Raw genomic sequence first — 20,124 nt, 5'->3', positions numbered from 1 at the left:
GTCTGTCCTTTGCCACGGGTTTCCTGCCCCCTGCCTGCCCCAGGCGGTGGGGGACTCCCTTGTAGGGGACGTTTTGATGTGGCTGTGTCAGCACGGTCTCGGGTTTGGGAATAGGCTGAGCCCGTCAGCGCGGAGCTTGTGCCCGTCCTTGAAAGGGTTTTGCTTTCGAAAGCGGCAAAGCTCACGAAAGAAAAATAAGTTGGCAAATAACGCAGCGCTTCTCGACAGAGCGTGTTTGCACTGGAATTAGCTGTGAGGGTTATTTACATTGAGTAGTACCCAGAGACCCTGATAGGGATCAAGATGCCATTGTAGGGGGAATTACGCAAACAGAAGAATAAACTCAGGGCCTGGTCTCAAGGATTTTTTAGGATTTTTCCTGATATTGGCTTTTCTGTTTTGCTTTCTTTTATCAGGTGAGAATATCTAAGTAAGCTCAGCAGTCCCTGTAGAGGTCTGTTTTCCTTTAGATCAGCATTTATGACTCTGGTATGGCAAACACAGACATATGCGTGCTCAGCTGTATGCATGCCTCTGCAATTCCACCTAGTCCTCCCCTCTTGCTCCTCGCGTCTCTTCTGTGAGAACAGGATCCAACAGGATTGTGCAGATCCGAGTGTTCATCTCAGCTATGGGCATCTAAGGCACAATTCCCAGATGCAATCTCCATGGTTTCACCTCCTCTTTGGAGCACGGAGCCTGCGTTAGTACCAGCACTTCTCATCTCCCAGGCCCCCTCTGCTCATATCTACTGCCTCTTATTTTAACTTGTGTAGGTGTTTAATGGCTCTTCAATTAACTCTTCACAGTCAGAGCAAGGAACTCGAGCTTAATAAGAAGCTACATGTATTTTGTTGAAGATACTTTTCCTCTTAAAAAACTTGTACCAAGAGCGCTGCAAATCATCTTGTCTCACCTAAGTCCTGAACTTGTCTGGCAGCCCTAAGCTGAGCAGCCCTACTTAATTTTTCTCTCTTAAGCCCAACCATTTGACACGTGACAGTAGTCTGGCCTGTTCCTCAAAGATGTGCTCATGGTTAAAGGAGTCTTTATCTCATTCTTCCTCACATGCTTCTGCTGGAGGAATTCCAGGCCGCAATCTCGTTCCCCCACCCCTGGTGATGTTTGTGGAGAGTCATACAGTGGCATGACAGAGGAAAACCAGTCATCCCAGCAAGAGGGAATCCTTTAAACTCAGTGCACCTCGGGACTTGGTGACTGTTAGTTCTCCCACACGCCTTGCTCAGAAAAAGGCAATGTCTAGAACAGCCTGACCTCCCCACAGCCCAGCAGCGGCAAAGGAAGTGCTTAAATCCAAAATGAGATCTGCTTGACAAAGTTATTGTCCATTAAGCGTGGAGTTGGCAGTTCCACGCAGAGACTTACAGTCTCCTGGAAGCAGAAGTATTTTCTTTGGCATATGCATAGAAATCAAGTGCGTGGTAAAGTGACTGCAGTAGTAAACATGTAGTTAAGTCTCATGTATATAAATCCTAAAAGCCTCACTCCCACAGCTTAGTGGTGAATGTGTCTGCCAGGCTGAGAGGGGCCAGTGCTTTAAAGTAATGCAACCACGTGCTTTTGCTTATTTATACCACCCTGAACATGTAAATAAAGACTGGTTTGGACTGTTTACTTTTTCTCAGTCTGAGGTTAACTCTAATGATGTTCTGATAAAACCATGAAAGCATCACAGGCAGGGGCCCAGAGGAGCTGGTATTAATCCAGTTATCTGCAAACAGTTGATGAATCCTCAGATCAGGCAGAATGGAACACTTGATGCTTTTAAAAACATTGGGGGTGTTTCTTGAGTTATTATCAATGTGGTGTCCCAAAAGCAGATGACCTGTGGAGGAGTAAATCAAGAACTCTTGGGAGAAAAGGGGGAAGGATGGTGCCTGCTTCCCACACTGTACTGGCTTTTCTTCTGCAGGGTGTACTGGACTATCACTGGTGTTGCATGGCCCCATGCTGTGCCTGCAAACACCTTTTGGGGATTTGATATAGCCCCCAAAATAGACACTCTTACTTTCTAGCTGCCTTCGGTTTTACCAGCGTTGAGTGTCAGAAATGTGACAAGTATCTTTGAGGCATTTCTGGATGTTGGTCAGACTGTTATTGCAGGCTGAGAAAATGAGGGAGAGATGAGCTGGCCTCAGTCAGAGTTAATTTAGTCTAATTAACAATCCACTACTCTGATGAGTGATTCAGGTGCTGGGATCAAATGTTGAGTGGCTGGTAGAGGTCTGTGTAACTAAGGAGAACAGCTATTTCTTTGCACCTTTTTATTATCAGTAATTACTTTTTCTTTCTGCCAGCTATGCAGCAAGGGGGGGTTTTTGTCTCATCCAGAGTTACAGCCTACGTTTTATTCCTTCCTAGGCTGTGACTTTGCTGGTTTTGTGGTTGCTGATAGCTTGATGTAATCTGCTTTTAGGTTTGATCATACTTTGTTTTCCCCTCTTTATTCAGGTCTGCATCCCCTAGGTTTGGGGAATTCCTTTAGCTCTCTTTAAGCACGCTGTATTGAAGAGGTCTGCTTGTGAGTTGAATTCTACAGCTATTCTGCTCTCATCTCCTCTACAACGTGTATGTTTAAGGCATCTTGTACTTGTTTCAGTGGAAAACTGAGCTTGTTTCAGTGATTCAGAAACAGCTGATGCTAAAACCTCTGACATGGCTGTTGAATGCAAGAGTGGCTCGTGACACATTTGGGTCTGAATTTTGATGATCTACAGCAAAAGGAGCATGTTCTGGCTAAAAGAGGAGTAGAAATTGATTAGTCCCTGTATATGTATTTTCTTGAGAATACAACTTCTGCATTCGCTGCTGCTATAGTGCCTGCAGGTGTATCTGTTTACTGGGTTGCAAGCACAGTGCTGTTACAGGAATTTACATTCACTGGGTGTAGCTAGCTCATAAAGTGGAACCTTAGACTTTTTCCCCATGTAATAGAGTTGGTTGGATTTCCTGAGCAAAGAGCTCGAGTATCAGTCTTGCTGGGAAGAATTTGTCTGTTAACGTTCTTTTTCTCCCAGAGTTTCTGCGCCTTACCACAAGCTCCGCGTGATGGCGGTAATCTGGGGGGAGTTCTGCCGCCTGCCTGTCTGCAGAATAACGAGACCAGCCTACAGCTGAATTGAGTCCTTCTGAAGTATTTTGGTGAAATGGTGGGCTCTGTCATGACCTGGAGGCCCGCGTGCTGTATCAGATGTCGAAAGGGACATGTGCCTGAAAGCAAGTTCTGTTAGGCTTGTGCTGATTATGTTGCCCTGCGGAATCTGAGCTTTAGTGCTGTTCCTGCAAAACCGGCATGATGGTTACATGTGATATGTGCTAAAAGAACAGGCCAGGAGCTGCTTCTTTCTTGTGTAAAGGCCTCGTCTGTACTGTTATAAATTTAAACTTCTCTGTTTTTTTTATTAATCCAGTTCTGGGGAGGGAGAGACGTGTTAATTCTGATCCTAGATTCAATGATTTTTAGTTCAAAGCCCTTGAAATGCACGTAGATTTGAACTAGAACCGTACGCAGTCTCTGCTGCTGCTACTGCTGCGTCTGTGAAGCAAAGACATCTGGTGAGCAGTTTCACAGGAAGGAATCCTGATTTAATGTATCGTGGAATTTGTTCCCAAGCGTGACACTCCTTATCCTGCGCATGTGTTAGCGTAGTTTATATGGTGTTGCTCTGAACTGATTGCACTCCTGTTCCTGGCAGCCAGATAAGCGGCTTTGTTTCCATCTGCAGGACCTGGAGGTGGAGAGAAGGAAAGCCTCCGAAGGGCACAAGTTCCCATGCAGAAGGGAAGGACTCTGTGGGTCAGTTAGGAAGTGTGCCAGGTGGAGTTAAATATACAACTCAATCTGAGCAGGGCCTTTTGGGCTTTCTGCTCTGCTTGCTCGTGTCCTCTACAAAATGAATGCTTATTCAGAACTTCTCCACACACACACACGTAAGTCCTGCTCTCCTTTCAGAAAGAAGGGGTGCCTTTTCGTTTCGTTTTACTTCTGAAGAGCTAAATGGCTCCGCAGAGATACTCACTGCAACCAGTCCCACTCCATTCTGCTAATGGGGTTTCTCCTTTGACACATTTTGTGGAAAACCTGCACAAGGTGTGGGGGATTTCACCTCCGAGTCACTTGGCAGCGCAGCTGACGCCGCGTAGGCAGGCGGTGGGACAGAGGTCTGGAGGGGGATGGCTGTGCCGGTGCTGCTTCGTGCCATGCTCCTACCAAACCCCAAAGCAGCGTTCAGGCGCCCGCGTCTGCTCTTCTGGACACGGCCCAGTGAAGCTTGCTGCAACGTGAGCTGGGGAAACGCTGTAGCTTGGGCCAAACGCTTTCCGAGGCGTTTCAAACATCTGCTTTGTGTCAGCACCCACGGCCCCAAGCTGGCAGCCTGCGGCACTTCGGGAGTTTGGGAAACAGGACTCACCTCCACCCCCTTCGGACCCAACCCCCCGAGGCCCCCACCCCTCATCCTCCTCCCCTTAGCCGCCGGCCGGCCCCGTCCCGCCCCCGGCCGGCCCCGTCCCGTGGCGGCGCCGTGAGCCGGGGCGGGCCCAGCCGAGGGCCGGGGCGGGCCGGGGCGGCCCCGCCGCGCTCATGTGACGCCGCCGCCGCTCCCCGTCCCCGTCCCCGTCCCGCCGCCGCCGCCATGGTGCCGCCGCCGCTCGCCCTGCTGCTGGCGCTCGCCGCCGCCGCCCTGGCCGAGCCCCTCCGCTTCGTGGACTGCGGTGAGGCCGGGCCCCGCTCCGCCGGGAGCCCGGGGAGGCGCCGCGGGGCCCGCCTGCGGCCCGGGGCAGTGCTCCGGGGGCAGAGCAGGGTGCTGCGAGGCGCCGTGCCCACGGGGGACGGAGGGTGCTCGGCCCCGACCCCCTGGGGAGCGGGTGGTGCCCGCCGGAGCGGCCGTGCGACCGTGGGCCCTTGCTCGTCCTTGCAGGTTCCAAAGACGGAAGCATCCAAGAAGTGAACGTGAGCCCCTGTCCCACGCAGCCCTGCCAGCTCGTCAAGGGGACGTCCTACAGCATCAATGTCACCTTCTCCAGCAGTAAGCATGGGGTGGCGGTGGGTGGGTGCCTCTCTGCCGCCCTGCGGGGTCACCGGGGTGGGCAGAGAGGGGGTGAAAACCTTTGTGTCTGCGTCCCGGTGTTGGAGGGGAACAGGGAAGGGTGGCTGGGATGACTGGAGAGGGGCTCTGGGTGGGGAGAAGTAGCTGAGGAGCAAGAGCACTGCTTAGTGTGTTCTCTGTGGCTTTTGGGCAAGGCCGTCCTAGGGGAGGCTGTAACACAGAAATGCGTTTCCCTGCTCTGGTGCCACGCTCATGCTTTTCTGTGTCCTGCAGAGATCGAGAGCCAGGGCAGCAAAGCAAAGGTGTACGGCGAGATGCTGCATGTGGACATACCATTTCCCATCCCTGAGCCTGACGGATGCAAGTCTGGGATCCAGTGCCCCATTCAGAAAGGCCATTCCTACAGCTACCTGAATAAGCTCCCTGTGAAGAGCGAGTACCCTAGTGTAAGTAAGCAGGAACCCAGTCTGCTCCTTATAGCTACCGATGTCCTGGGGCAGTCCCACAACCCGCCTCTAAAGAGGGATGCCTTGTCCTCCGGTAGTAGGGAACAGGTTACAAGAGTCTTCAGGCCACCTAGTGTCACTTCTGCTATGAGCATGCTTCTGTCTCTAGTTCTTGTTTTGGGACAGATCCAGCAGAGGCAGCAGCTTAGCTCCAGCTGCTGAGAAGTGGCGTCAGCTGCCCAAGTATCTGTCTCTTGAGTGCTGGTTTCATATGTAGCCTCCCCGCAGAGCCTGCTGCTCTCAGCTAAATGCTCTCAGATTTGGGGTGTTGAGCTCCAAGATGCAGTTCAGTTGGGATGCCGCAGGTTGTTTCCACTCTGCTTATTCAGAGTGTGGTTCTCAGTGCAGTGTGTGGAAGTCTCTTGTGTCACACAGCAGAACCCTCCTTCCGTGTAAGGTACTGCAGGAGTCACCATGCGTGGCCTACTTAATGTGGCTGGGGCAGTGCCCCAGCTCTGTCCTCTTTCCACAGAGCTATTGGGACTTCCTTGCTGAACAGATGATTGAAACTGCCCTCTGTCCTTGCCTTGCTGTCTTCTAAACACTCTCACTTCCCTGTTCTCTCTCCTCTCTTTCAGATTAAACTGATTGTGAAGTGGGAGCTGGTGGACGACCAGGACCAGATGTTGTTCTGCTGGAAGATACCAGTGCAGATCACCAGCTGAGGAGCCCTGCCATTCGTAGGGCTTGGGGAGGGGAGAAACAGAGAGAAGACAACACAGGCCAAATTCTTTTATATAAGTATTTCTTACTGCTTCCTTCAGAGCTCTGCAGCCTCTGAGCAGCTAGTACTGTGTTCCTGCAAGGGGTCAGCTGTGGGCAGAGGGCTCTTACTCCTCTGAGAGGCCTCTGGTGTGTTCTCACAGCAGCTCAAGGGGGAGCAGTGTCTGCTGCTGTCAGTAAGAGAGACTGAGCATTAGGGCATTGTCCTCCAGGTTCTCTGTGGAGGCACTTCAGTAGTTTGAAACAGAGCTGTCTGTCCTCACAAAGAAATTTCTCTGCAATGAACCTGGCTAATGTCTGAGCTGCTACCTGGTAATCCTTCAGTGCCTCTTGTAGAATGCTGGCTACATCCACCCTCCTGCGCTTTTCCTGCTCCACTGTGACGGGATGCTCCTGGGACCTGTGTTTTCCACCCTTACAGCTGAAGGAGAGGGAAGAAGAGGAGGCTTTTCCTGAGCTGGCAGCGCAGTCTGTCCTGGGCCGCTGGGCCAGCAGGACTGTGGCTGGGAAAACTTCCTTTTTGTGGATGCAACGCCAAATGGCATTCAGTGTCTGCAGGGATGATTCTTTCTCTAACCAATGGTTTGCACTATCAGCTAACCAGGAGCTGCTGGGAGCTCCTGAACCTCTTTTTATAACTTTCCTTTTAATAAAGGCTAAAGAAAAACGGCGTGCGTTGTCTTCTGTAGGTGGAGGGCTGGAGGACAAGCAGAGTGGCCGGGCATCTTGAAGCTGGGACTGGTCTGGTCATACTTCTTGGCTGAAGACCCGGGTGGAGGTGTGCTGGCCTTAAGGGTGACCTGTGAGCAGCCGTGCACCGCTGCTGACTGCTGCAGCATCCAGCTGGCAGCATCTGGCTGCGCTCCTGCCCTGCTGCTCCTGCACTGGGCTGGAGCGGTGCAAAGGCTTCCGAAGGAGGTGGCTGTGCAGGACGTGGCTTTGCTCGATGCACTGTGGGCAAAAAGCGTTCCTAACATGCGCAAAAAGCGTTCCTACCGTGGGCTCGGGGCTAGGAAAAGCAGCTAGCTCCCTGACCTGCTCAGGGGCTCTTGCCAGCTGCAGGAGCGTTAGTGCTTACCCTGCGAGCTCCTTCGTGTGGGAAGGAGGTGGGTGTGAGCGGCCAAATCCGCGCAGCCCCTGGGGGTTGGAGTTGGCTCCTGCAGCTGGTGCTGGGCTGGGGCAGATAAGCGAGTGTTTGGCCTGGCAAGGCTCTCTGCTCAACCAGGAGTGAGCTGGTATCCCTTGGCAGAGGGAAGACAAGCACAATTCTGACCCAGCCCCAGTGTCTTGAGCCGCAGGGCCCAAAATAAATGTTTTATTTAACAACATGAGAGAAGTTTCCAGCAGACTCGGTTAAAAAAAAAAAAAAAGTCACCATCAACTTTACAGAAACGAAGCTGGAACCGCCACCCCCCCCTGCCCACTCACCCCCAGCCAGCACGGGCACGAAGGCGCGATGCAGGGCTAGGGATGCGCCTGGGACAGCTGTAGGGCGAGCCGGCCGCGGGGTCCCCCAGCCTCTCCACCACGTCGTGAGGTTGGGCAGCAGCTTTGGGGAGCCGGGGCTGTCCTCCCCAAGGCTGTGCCCCGGGGGCAGGACCCGTGGCGCGGGGGAGGCTCGCCGCTAGCTCAGTGCAGCAGTGATGCTCTCGCCGTGGGGAGGCGAACCCAGTCTCTGCGGGGTGCGGGGAGGAGCTGGGGCTGCGTGGCGGGGGAAGGCGTCCTGCGAGCCCCCGCGGTGCGTGGCACGGTGGTGGGTGCAGGGGGGGGCCAGGCCGGGGAGGGCTCTGCTGTGGCAGAAGCGGGGGCTGGCGGTGAGGACGGGGGTACAGAGGCTGGGAGCTCAGCCCTGGCGGGCGCAGCCAGGAGAAAGGTGGCAAGGGAGTTGTGCGCTTTGGAGGGGAAGGGGCGAAGGGCTCGGAAGCAGCCACAGCCCCGGGGACCCTTCTCCGCGCCGCCGGGTCCCGGAGCAGCATTGCCGGAGGGGAGCACCCCCACCGCCGCTCCCCTAGAGCTACGCTGCTGCCGGGCTCTGGGCTGTCTGGGGCACGCAGTGGTGGGGCTGGGCCAGGGCCACGTAGCCGGGCGAGCAGCGGCAGCGGTAGGAGCCCTCCGTGTTCTCGCAGGTGCCGCCCTGGCACAGGGGCGCGGGGCCGCCCACCTCGTCGCACTCGTTGATGTCTGCAAGGAGGAGAAGGGGGGGAGATGAGGCAGTGGCATGACGTGACCCAGCATCTCCTTGTGCCCCTGCCAACCCTCTCAGGCTTCTCAGTGTCCCCCAAGCACCTCCAGGCTGCCCACCGTGACCCCACCAGCCTCCATCATGCTGGGCTGCACCCTACCCATTTGGCTCACCGCTTTGATCAGCTCATTTGCAGAGCTCCTGCACGTGACACCCCCAACATTTGGCACCACCAGTAAAGGATGGAGCCCCAATACGGGGCTCCCTGTGCTAAGCAGCCGGTCATCCCCCCAGGCAGCACAGCAGCTTCCCACCGACAAGTTGTGCTAGCCTGAGATCTGGGAGAAAGGCCGCCTCCAGCCTTGGAAAATGCCCTTTCCTGGGCTGACAAGGCTGGGGAGGCAGATGATGGTGACCCTGAGAGGCCAGTTATCACCTCCAGGACCAGAACACAAAGGAACCTCGCGCTGCACAAACAAGGGCTTGTTTTATTAACCTGCAAACTGTGCCAAAGTGCTCTTGCAGGAGCCCTGGGGGCAGCCGCGCTGCTGCAGCTCTGCTCGATGCAGCTTTCCTGAAGTTGCAGAGAGGCCGGTGGAGGCCTGAGCCCCCTGACCACAAACTCCAGCTTTATCCCCACAGATCAGCAGGTACTTCGAGACCCAGGGGATGAGAGCGGAGGAGCTGGGAGAGCCGGTCAGTTCGTCCGTCCTCCCAAGGGACGGCGGTGCCCCAGCAGTGACAGAGCCCAGCAGCAGGAACGGCTCGGCCACCCCAGAGACCTTGGGTTGGATGGGACTGTCTGACAGAGGGAGGCTGGAAGCAAAACCTGCAGCTGTGGTGTGAGGAAGCGTAAGTCACAGGAGGAACGAGAAATAGAGCAAGGGGAAATGTGAGACGAAAGTCTTGGGAATAAGGCAACCGAAGCAATGGCCGAGCAGGCACGGGGGACTTGGGCCAACCCCCAGGACCAGAACGTCCGTACGGACGGGATGTGCTCGCTCAGAAGCCCGAGATATTCGGCAGCACAGCCAGGCAGAGCAGCCCCCAGCACAGCGAGTGCTTGTGGCCAGAGGCACCCGAAGGCCAGCAGCAGCAGCGAGGTACTAGCAGTGTGCACCGAGCCGTGGGGCTGTCCCACACCAGGCAGGGCTGTGGGACCAGGACGAGCTGACGGGACGCACCCCACAGCCACAGCAGCCCTCCAAAGGCTTGCAGTGTAATGCGGGTACGTGACAGCTCATGCAGGGGAACGGACAGGGAAAAAAAATAACAGCTCCAGTGTGAAATGAGTGCTGGCGAGGCGAGGACAGAAAAAGCAACAAGAAAAGGCTCCATAAATACATTAGCAGGAAACAATGGGGAATGTAGGCCTGGTCCTTATCGGAGGAGGAAACAAAAGCCAGACAATGCCGAGCTGGCTGGCGCGGCTGCTGCAGGCTTTGTTCCAGCCATCAGAAAAATGCTCGTTGTGACCAGAGCCAGTGCGGATGTTTCAAGTATGTAAAAGAGGGGGCAGGAGCACAGGGCAGGCTGTGGGAGGGAAAGGCAATATCGTGGTGGAGGAGCTCAACAATTAGTTAGGTAAAGCTGTCACAACCGTATTGCTAAAGGTCTGCCGCAACTTATCCTCAAATACTTAGTGCTCCTGCACTGGGAAGTCAGCAGTTCCCTCTGAGGGAGAGGATAAAGGAGATCTAAGGGACCTGAGGAAGGGGAAATTTGGTGACTAGCTCTGAGAACAGACAGGGGGGAATCCAGAATTAAAGACTACTCACTCCCATCCACTTAAACAGAGCAGGTTTCTGAGTGATTAGGTCATTGCCCTCCTTCCCCCAGAGGATATCGGGGTAGTTAAATAGTTGGTGCAGATCTGTTAAGGCCTGATTATGTCAAGCCAATCTGTTTCCCTTCACTGACCTGATAACTGGTGGTCCGATAAGGGAGGAACAGTGGATATAACATGTCTTGGCCAGGGTAAGGATTTCAACACGCTCTCACATGACACGCTCAACCAGACCAAGAAAATATGGGCAAGATGAAAGTATGGCAATTGCACAATGGGTCACCAAGCTGCACCCAAAAGATAATTAGCAATAGTTGGCTGCTAAAATAAAAGCCATTTAAAATGTATCCTGACTCCTGCTCCATTCAATTCAACCAGCGTGGACAAAGGAAAACTCCCCGTGCTCACAAAACCTGTGCGTGATCTCAGGCTGCAAGTGCTCTGGGGCTTCAGGCTCCCTCTGGTCCAGCAGAGAAGCCCTTTGGAGAAGTCAAAGTTCACCAAAGACGAGTGTAAAGCCCAGGAAAGGGAAACGGTGCACAACTGCAGAAGTGGGAGCAATAGGTTAGGCAGCTGCTCTGCCCTGTGGGGAAGCAGAGGCCACAGGCTCCGTGTGCAGTTGCACAATCGTGTTGTGCAGTAAGGGTGGTGGGAGCTGCAGTAAGTGCCCTGCCCAAGGAAAGAGGGGGACTTCTTCTGGTCTGTTGGGTGCCTCGGGCTGGCCTGGGGAGCTGCGCTGTGGAAACGATGGAGACACACTGTGGGGATGTAGAGACGATGAGAGAAGCTTTAGAGACCTTGGCTCGTCGGACAGGGTGGATTTAGAGGAAAGCAAGCAGAAGTACAGCAGCAGCTGACGAGGCACAGGGGTGTTACCCAAAGAAGGCAGTGAGCAGCTGCTCCCCCTGTTCCCTGATGCCCCGAGGTGCCCTGATGTTGGCAGAGCAGAGGCAGGCTGCAATGCCGGGGGGACGTTCCCAGCTCCAAGGCCAGGAAGCACCCGTCGGAGCGGGGAAGCCTCCAACAACCGTCCCAGCCAGCACCAGCAGAGAGCGGCAGCAGATAAGGGATGCCGGGGCCGCCCCAGCTGGAGCAGGACAGGGAGCCACTCACCCACGCAGGCCATGCGGGTCATGTCCAGCTGGAAGCCGTCGAAGCAGTCGCAGGTGTAGCCCTCTGGGACGCGTACGCAGCGCCCGTTCTCGCAGCCGTTGAGGATGCCACACTCCTCAGCCTGCAGTCCCTCGAAGCCCTCGTACAGACCTGGAGGGTGGCAAGGGGATGTCAGAGCAGGGTGACCGCCCGACCGGCCAGAGGGGACATCAGGCACGTGGTGGGATGGTGCAGGTGGGGCCGGGACAAACTGAGAGCAGCCAGGAGCAGAGCTGGGGGGAGAGCTTGCGGCAATCCTGGAGCATCCCTGCTGGGGTGGGAGCTGCCAGGCAGCCCCTGTGGACATGGGCTGGACCAGAAGGCAGCTCTCTGTGTCTCCCAGTACTCACCAGTTTGGCTGGGCAGGTAGCGGGGTGGGGGCCGCCCCGGGCCGTGGTGGAAAGGGCTGCCGCGAAACTCGCTGCTGGGTTCCCTCCGAGGGAAGCCCGCATCGGGGTTGCCGTATTCGGATTCCAGGTAGTTGTAGTAGGGGCCCATGTCTGGGCTGGTAAGGCCATAGTGAGGGTCTTCCAAGCCCGGTCCGTACTCATACCTAGGTCTTTCTCGGACCTCAGCCCCTCTGTCACTGTCTTCACTGGCCCCACTACACAGGAAAGCAAAATCAGCTGCAAAGAGTGAGAGAAAAGCAAGGTCAGAGCTCAGGAGAGGTGGGGTATGGCTGTAGAGGGTGCATCCACACCAGGCCAGGAAAGCCTCAGCGGAGCTGCAGCTCCATATTTTGCTGCTGGGAGACTGTCTTGAAGGAGACCAGCTCCTGTCTGGGGCCAGCAAGTCCTTGAGCAGTGAGAACCCAAATCCCCAGTGTGCTCCCATCCCGGTCTGGGAACCTCTCCTCTCACAAGGGTGATCAGGGCTGGTCCTTGTGAGACCTGAAGGGAGCAGCATGATGCATGGAGCAACTCTCCCCTCAGACACCTCTGACCTTTTCAAACCAGTTTGCAGGTACGTCCTGCCCCACTGGTGCAGCTCAGCCCTGGAGAGGCAGGGCAGCCCGCTCATTTGGGCTCATTTTGGCAACGAGGTTTGCTACAAGCGGAGCCCTGGCTGCAGCTATGTCCCCCTGGCTCTGCCAGGGGATGCTTGCCCGTGCTGCCCCGCTCACCAGAGGACCTGTGGGGGCAGAGAGCGCAGTTCTGGCCCCAGGCTTCGCCGAGGCGGCAGCAGCACTCGGTGTAGGTGGTCTGCTCGCCGTGCAGCAGGTCTTGGCAGATGTAGTCAGAGACAGTCTGCCAGCAGACGTCCAGGTGGATTTCATACTCCTCCAGGGCATCTGCGAGCGACATGAGCAAAGGATGCTGTGGAAATCGTCTGGAAGAGTGCCACTCCTTTGCTCTGGGGGGACAACCACACGCCCCGGCTCCATTCCCTCCCGCACCCTCTCGGGGTGACCCCGCTGCGGGTGGGATGGGTGAAGGGGTGCTGGGGCTCACCTGCCCTGCCGGAGAGGTTCACACAGCGGTTGCCAGTGGCATCCAGCACGAGCGGGAGGCTGCAGAAGCAGTGGTAGGAGCCATCCGTGTTCAGACACTCGCCATTGATGCAGTACACTTCATTCTGGCACTCGTCCTGATCTGCCCATGTGCAAGGACAGAGCGGTCTCAGGCTGGCAGGCAGGGGCAGCGGGGCCCATTCCCTGCCAAAACGCTGCCTGCCACCTCTCCCATCCCCAGGAGGGTCACAGGGAGCCCCTTGGCCAGACCCGGCCCTGCAAGGACAGCTATGGGTGCAGCAGCTCCTCTGTCCCTCCACACAGTGGTGGCCCCGCTGCTCTTTGAGGCCATCTTACCAATGCACTCGAGTCTGCTGGGGTCGTAGAAATAGCCCGTACGGCAGAAGCACTTGTAGCCCGGCACCGTGTTCAGACACTGTCCGTTGCGGCAGAACTCAGAGCCAAATGTCTCACACTCATCCATGTCTGAGAGAGGGGGGGAAAGAGGAGCGAGCATGTCACAGGGAGTGCAGCCACGTGGATCCTCGGACTGGGCCACCCTGAGGTCCCCAGAGAAGCCCCCTGCCTCTCCCACCCGCCTCATGCCTGTGAGTGCTCGCAGGCTGAGCAGGAGGAGGGATGATGGGGAGCTCTTTTAGCGGATGCTTTCACAAATAGGACATGCACTCGTGTTTCTGGAAGGTTGAGAACACAAACCCACGGAGATGAAGTGTCAAAGTCTGAGCCAGCTGGCCACTAGAAACACTGATCAGTAACTGGAAGGCTTGTGTCTTACTGGACCCCATCCCTGGTGGGAAATATGCATGGGAGCGTTCCACCGAGAAAGGGTCACTGCCAGCAGTGAGGCAGGACTGGAGGAAGAGGCACTTTCCAGCTCGGTGGTACTGACAGTCTGTAATTTCTCCGGCTGGGAGGAAAGCATCCATTTCTCCGAGCAGGATGTCAGCACCCCCCACCACAGCCCCGGGGAGATATTTCTGGGGCTCCATTTCCATGCAGGGCTTGGCACAGCGCCCTCCCTCTCCCCAGTGGAAGAAACGATGCTAGTACCTGTGAAGGAGACTTTTCCTGAGAGCAGATCTTCCTGGGGAACATAGCCCTTCCCTAGAGGGCAGATCTCTTGATACTCCACTGGCCAAGGGGCAGATGCCAAGGAGAGATGGGACAAAAGAAAACAGCTCGTTAGTGCAACCAAGCTGGTGGGCAGAGCACTGGCATTGCCTGGGGGTGGCGGGGCCACCGTCCTACCTGTGCCCGCGATGGGGCAGGGGTAGGTCTCACAGTTGTCACCCCAGGCTGCCCCCACAGTGCAGCAGCACTCCTGCTTGGTGACGTTCTTGGCCAGGACGCTGTCACACAGGCGGACGTCGCTGATGTGGTAGTAGCACTGCTTGCGCTCCGCGCTGTCGGAGGGCTGGGCCGCGTGTCTCTCGGGGCCCTCTGGAAGACAGCAGAGCAGGGATGGGATTCCCACACCCAGGAGGTCCCCGCTTTCAGGCTCCTCGGCTCTCCCCAGAAGTCAGCTCTCCCATGCCTGCATGGGCATGGCCCTGGCACCCCCGCAACCTCCTCGGCTCTCCCTCACCCCAGCCGGGGCTGCCACGCTCCTGCCCTGCCTGCTTCTCACCCATGGCTGCTCGTGGCTGGCACTGCCCTGCCTCCGTGTCGTACTCCTCGTGGTCGCTGGGGCACAGGCACAGGAAGGATCCCTCCACGTTCTCGCAGAGCGCGGTCCCACACACGGCCACCATCAGCTCACACTCGTTCACATCTGCAGAGCAAGGGGGAGCGATGGGCTCCGGCCCATGGGGTGGGAGGGGAGAGCACGGCTGCAGCATTGGGACATCCTTTGGTGGGGAGCTGGAAGCTGCTAGGGGAGAGCTGGGAGCTCCGTTTGTGCCGTGGCTCAACACAAGGATGGTGAGAGCTTCCTGCCCTGCTCTCGGGGCATTCAGACAGCCTGAACTCCAGCTGCTGTGAGCCATAGCACCACAGGATCAGCCAGGTTTGAAGGAGGTCAAAAATCCATCAGCTGAAGTCTCTAGGCCAACCCCCTGCCCAAAGCAGGGTCACTTATGGGCCAAGCAGGCTGCTCAGGGCTTTGTCTAGTTGGCCTCTGCAAACCTCCAAGGATGGCAACTGCACAACCTGAGCACCTCTTCCACTGCCTGACCATCCTCATGCCGAAAACATTTTCCCTTGTATTACACCCTGCCTGTTTTCTCCAGGCACCTATTAAAGTACCTCTTTAGTCCCTTCCGTGTCTGCAGCCCCTAAGCAGCTCCATGGCACCCGCACAGAGCAGGCCTCCCTTTTCACTGCGAGCCTTTGCTCCTTCATGGAGACCTGTCCCTTCACAGCCCCAAGAGTTTGGTGTCCTAAGGGACAGCACAGGAGGGTTTTTTGCCCCCAGAGGCTCTTCTGTCTGTGCCTGGGGTTCTCAATGCATGGATGCTGTCCCTGTCCATGCCCTGGGAGCCACCACATACCAGGGTCACCACCACACCGGTCTTCAATCTGCTGAAGGCTCTTCCTCACCACCTGGCAGAGTGATGGCAGGGGACAGGGACCCAGCAAGTGACTCACCGACACAGTAGTGCCCGGAGGGTGAGCTCTCGTAGCCGCGGTCGCAGAGGCAGCGGAAGGAGCCGTCCGAGTTCTCACAGAAGCCGTGGCTCCCGCACAGCGTCTCGTTGGCGCATTCATCTATGTCTGCAGCAGCAGGAGTTAGAGCAATTGCCCAGGACCCCAATGTCGCCACACACACACACAGCCCAGCCCCTTCCGCTCTGACCCCAAGGCTGGGGATTAGGGCGAGAATCACTTTGATGCGAGGGACTGGATATGGTCGCCCTGCTCACCCCCCTACTATGAGTGTGTGGGTTAGGGGGTCAGGGGCAGGGTGGGAGTGGGAAATGGATGGGAAGATGGGAAGCACAGGATGTGGCTGGCAGAGGGGAGAGGAGGGAAAGTCCCTGCAGTGGTGTAAAGGGGCACAGAACCTACTGACTCACGTCAGTGGTAGATACAAGGGGGCAACTGAAGCGTCACGCAAGCGCAGAGGGCTGGGGATGAGCATCCCACTCCCCTCCTGCTGCTGCACTGGGCACACTTCCCTGGAGGGGTCAGAGCCCCGAGCCCAGTGCTCCCACAGTGCTGCCACTAGAGTCCTGGCGCAGCCCCGAGCTCAGTAGCTGGCAGCAGCTCCTCCTTGATGCAGCCTTCTCTGAGCCACGGGGAACCAGGAAAACTGCAGAACCCCCCTTGCACTTCTCCTTTTGCTTGTTTCTGAAGCCTGAGCTCCAGACCCAGACCTGCCCAACACTGGTAGTGGCAGCTTTCCCCTCATCCAGCGCTGCCATGCAGGTGACTGGTGCAGGCAGTCACTCCAGCAAGCACAGCTTACTGGGAGCTGTGGTCCAGCCCCAAGCCTGGGATGGCTGTAACCTGCCCAGGACTCTCCCTGAGCGGAAAGCAGCACAATGCAGTGTCTGTTCCAGATGCCAGGAAGAGAGAAGTCTAGACACAAGCAGGCAGCTCAGCCAAGAAAACAAACTCTCGGCATTATCTGCCTCCCCACTGGCCACATGCTTCCTCCTCCTCCTCCTTCTCCCCCGCGCCCCTGGCAGAGATGTCCCACAGCCACCCTGTCCCTGCCAGGGAGGGGACAGGGCCACGCAGGCTGTACTCACCGATGCAGTCACCCAGGGGCGTCCAGTGGAAGCCAGGCTGGCAGCCCATGATACAGCGGTAGGAGCCCAGGCTGTTCTGGCACCGCCACGTGCCGCAGATGGCATCCCCGTATTCCTTACACTCATCCACGTCTGCAGGGAGCAGGGCAAAGGGACAGGGACGGTCAAGTGGAGTCCCTGCTTGCTCACGGCTGAGCCTGTGTCAGGCTCAGTTTGCCAGAGACCCCCAGCCCTTGCTGGTCCTCCTTATGAGGCAAGTTTGGGTGCTGGGAGCCAGCACTGCCTCCTCCCTGGCTGGATGTCCCCCCACATCCTAGGGGCTGATCTCCCCAATGATGAGCTCTCACCTATGCAGTCGTCAGTCTCCTGGGAGTGTTTGAACCCATTTTCACAGAGACACCTGTAGGAGCCTTCTGTGTTCAGGCACTGGCCTTGCGAGCACCGAGATTTGTCTGCGCATTCATCCACATCTGCAAAATCAGGCCCAAAACGTCAGGCTGGATCTTGCAGCAGGGGAAGGAGCAAGGGGCAGGACCTGAGGTATGTCCCTCACCACCCGCCAACCCACCTTGGCAGCTGACTCCGCCAGCCGTGTTCGAGAAGCCGGGAGCACAAATGCAGAAGTAGGATCCGTGGCTGTTGAGGCACTCACCGTTGGGGCTGCAGATCTCGCTGTTCAGGCACTCGTTCACATCTGCAGAAGGAGCAGAGTCAGAGCCACCCACCCAGCTCTGGGGGACGTCCTGTTCCTGAGCCACATTCTCCTCTCCACGGGCTCTTACAGGCTGCCCTCACAGGGCTCCTGGCCCCTGGCTTTCTTGCCACGGAGGGAGAGACCTTCCCTAAGCTCAGTGACCCTGCGTTTGGCTACGGCCTTATGGGTCTGCCGTGCATGGTGGCATCACCTGCTTTGGCACTGGCATCCTCCCTGTCAAGAAAGAAGGGGATCCGTAGGGAAGCTGCATGCCCCGGACCCAGAAGGCTGCAGGGATGGGGTTCGTACCTTGGCACACGGTGCCGTTGAGGAGCTCGAAGCCAGCTGGGCAGTGACACTCGTAGGAGCCTGGCGTGTTCCTGCACTCTCCCCCCCGGCACTGAACAGCGGGGTCTTCACACTCATCCACGTCTGCCGAGCAGAAGGACACAGCACAGAGTGAGGCCCCAGCTCCTGCCACCACTGGAAGGTCCCCACCCGGGGCAGCCATCACCCCGCTGTCAGCCTGCAAAGCGGGCTCGGGCTGCCCTCCAGTGCAAGCTGCCGCAGTGAGGTGAGGGCAGGGACTGTTACTGGGGCGTGAGGGGTCAGCACACATCCTTCACCTGCCTGTTGCAGGCAGCGGGAACTGGATCCCAGCCCCGAGCTGAGCACACACACACCGACGCTAACCCTAATGAAAAATAATCCTGGAAAGCATCTCCAGGCAGGTGAGAGACACGGTGCCCAGAGGCTGTGAAGTCTCTCTCCTTGGAGACATGGTCCAGGGCAGCCTGCTGTAGGTGGCCCTGCTGGCACAGGGGGACCAGATGACCTCCAGAAGTCCTTTCTAATCCCAACCATTCCGTGATTCTGTGAACACAGGGGTGCTGCTGAACCCAGCACGGTGCTGGAGGCAGGCGCCCCAGCGCCCGCCTCCAGCAGAGCCCTGTGCTGGGTACCACCACCACCAAGAGGCCAGCGCAGAGCCACGCATGCTGACAAGCCCTCTCTTCAGCTAGCTGCACCAGAGCAGGCTTCAGGAAAGTAACCCAGCACCAGCCACACGTCCTGTGGCTCTGCCTTCCTACTGGCCAGGCTGGCCTACGATGCCCTTCTCCTGGCAAAGCTGGCCCAGCCTCAGCCAGCCCCATCGCTCAGGACCGCTCCAGTCACCTGTCCCCGTGCCACAAGCTCTGCAGGTGGGGGCAAGGGCAGAAGACAAGTCCCCACACTGAGCCCCAAGGCAAAGGAAAGGACCCTCTTTTCCTCTCTGCGGAGCACCAAGCATGCCCCAGGCATAAAGCAGCGTTGCTGCCTCCCTCCTCAGGGCAGGGTGTCCAGCTGTTTGGTTTCGGAGGGCTGCAAGTAGCGATGCTCTTGAATCCTTTTGGAGATGAACCATAACCTAGTTTATTTATCACAAAACTATCACAAAACCCTTATCGTTTTTCAAATATGAAACCCAGAGCCACAGACAAGGCCACGAGCCAAGGCAGGGAAGAACGTGCCATCCTGCCATTGGGTTAGCGTGACCCAAACAGTATCGAACCCTGATAAGGTGCCCTCGTGACACGGCCAGGGCAAGGTGGCTGAGAAGGGGGTCACGTGGAGTCCTGGGAAAGGGGGAGGGCAGATGGAAGGGGACCAAACCACAGCTCTCCCATTGCACGCAAAAATCATATGGAAAGTGACCTCGTTTCACACTGGGTTTCTCAGGCACTAACACAGAGGAGAAGGGCGGGAGCCTTCTTCATCTCCCCAAGTGGAGACCCCATGCAGGGGAACTTCTGAGAGTCACATCAAAGGTGAGATCTTCCCGGGTGTTTTTCGACAGTTGTGTTCAAGCTGCAGAGCTCTGCAGCTCTCTAGAGAGAAATTCCTCTATTGAGGACCTAAATGCGGGACACGTGCTCCCAGGCACACGATTCTGAACTGAACCACACACAGCCTGTCTCTGCCCATGTATCCAGGGTCCCTTGTATTCCTCTGGCCTTTGTCAGCATTCCTCAGGTGGCAATTAGTCCAGGAGTTTCATCAGTGAGTCCTTCCCCCATCCCTTTCCTGGGTGAGGGAGATCTCCTTCCTGCTGCCCTGGGTGACATCCACTTGTAGGCCCCCGTGCTATCTGCTGACTGGGGAGCTAAACAGCTGCAGAAGGATCTGGAGGCTAAGGATGTCCCCAGGCCCTACCAACAACCTAGGCATGGCTATGTCTCTCCCCCTCCTGGGTATTCCTTCCCTCTAGCACCCGCTCCTCTGTCCCTGGGAAAGGGAATCCTTACCTTCGCACACGCTGCCATCTCTGGACACGGTGTAGCCAGCATCACAGGCCATGCAGGAGTAGGAGCCCTCGGTGTTGAGGCAGAGTCCGGAGGGACAGGCAGCCCGGGCTGTGCACTCGTCGATGTCTGTGTAAGCACACAAGGGAGAGTGAGGTGAGTGGGAAGAAGAAGGAGAAACCATGACCAAGGGCAGCTAAGCTGAGGGAAACACCCAACATGGGGTCCAGAGAGTCAGGACCTGGCCAGAGCCAAGCACTCAAGAAGAGCACTGGGAAACCTCGGGCTGGGTGTGTGACGTGTCAGGGGGCTCTGGGTCTGGACCAAGAGCTCCTCGGTACCTTGGCAACTCTTCCCATCAGGTGCCACCTCGTAGCCCCGGTAGCAAGAACATCGGAAGGAGCCATCCAGGTTGACACACTGTCCGTGGGCACAGGTCCCCTCCACAAGGCACTCATCCACATCTGCGTGACAGGGAAAAGGGCAACATGGCATGGAAGGGTGCTCAGGTCTGTCCCCACGACCCAAGTCAAGAGGGCACTGTGCTAGACAAGCGTGCTACATGTG

At 56.9% G+C, this 20,124-nt stretch overlaps 2 protein-coding genes across 3 annotated transcripts in view; one reads left to right on the top strand and one right to left on the bottom strand.

The window, feature by feature from the left end:
- The first annotated feature begins 4,568 nt into the window (after positions 1-4,568).
- NPC2 (NPC intracellular cholesterol transporter 2) lies at positions 4,569-6,965 on the top strand. The gene is made up of 4 exons (XM_040560159.1): positions 4,569-4,734; positions 4,941-5,048; positions 5,343-5,515; positions 6,154-6,965. Exons 1-4 carry the CDS (start codon positions 4,656-4,658, stop codon positions 6,238-6,240), a joined length of 447 nt encoding a protein of 148 aa, XP_040416093.1. The 5' UTR covers positions 4,569-4,655; the 3' UTR covers positions 6,241-6,965.
- A 613-nt stretch (positions 6,966-7,578) lies between these two features.
- LTBP2 (latent transforming growth factor beta binding protein 2) overlaps positions 7,579-20,124 on the bottom strand; it is a 64,843-nt gene continuing 52,297 nt past the window's right edge. For both annotated transcript variants that reach the window (XM_040560156.1, XM_040560157.1), the window contains exons 20-35: positions 19,899-20,021; positions 19,561-19,686; positions 17,585-17,707; positions 17,150-17,275; positions 16,929-17,051; positions 16,582-16,713; positions 15,476-15,601; positions 14,517-14,660; positions 14,138-14,329; positions 13,940-14,020; positions 13,226-13,354; positions 12,870-13,010; positions 12,542-12,709; positions 11,769-12,044; positions 11,380-11,529; positions 7,579-8,479 (exon numbers count right to left, since the gene is read on the bottom strand). In XM_040560156.1, the coding sequence (XP_040416090.1) occupies positions 8,313-8,479; positions 11,380-11,529; positions 11,769-12,044; positions 12,542-12,709; positions 12,870-13,010; positions 13,226-13,354; positions 13,940-14,020; positions 14,138-14,329; positions 14,517-14,660; positions 15,476-15,601; positions 16,582-16,713; positions 16,929-17,051; positions 17,150-17,275; positions 17,585-17,707; positions 19,561-19,686; positions 19,899-20,021 (2,327 nt within the window). In that variant the 3' untranslated portion in view covers positions 7,579-8,312. The remainder of the gene's footprint in view (positions 8,480-11,379; positions 11,530-11,768; positions 12,045-12,541; positions 12,710-12,869; positions 13,011-13,225; positions 13,355-13,939; positions 14,021-14,137; positions 14,330-14,516; positions 14,661-15,475; positions 15,602-16,581; positions 16,714-16,928; positions 17,052-17,149; positions 17,276-17,584; positions 17,708-19,560; positions 19,687-19,898; positions 20,022-20,124) is intronic.

Source organism: Cygnus olor, chromosome 5 (assembly GCF_009769625.2).
Source record: "Cygnus olor isolate bCygOlo1 chromosome 5, bCygOlo1.pri.v2, whole genome shotgun sequence".
Classification (NCBI taxonomy): domain Eukaryota; kingdom Metazoa; phylum Chordata; class Aves; order Anseriformes; family Anatidae; genus Cygnus; species Cygnus olor.
Note: the sequence above shows the minus strand (reverse complement) of the source record. Positions and strands in the feature narration are given on the sequence as shown.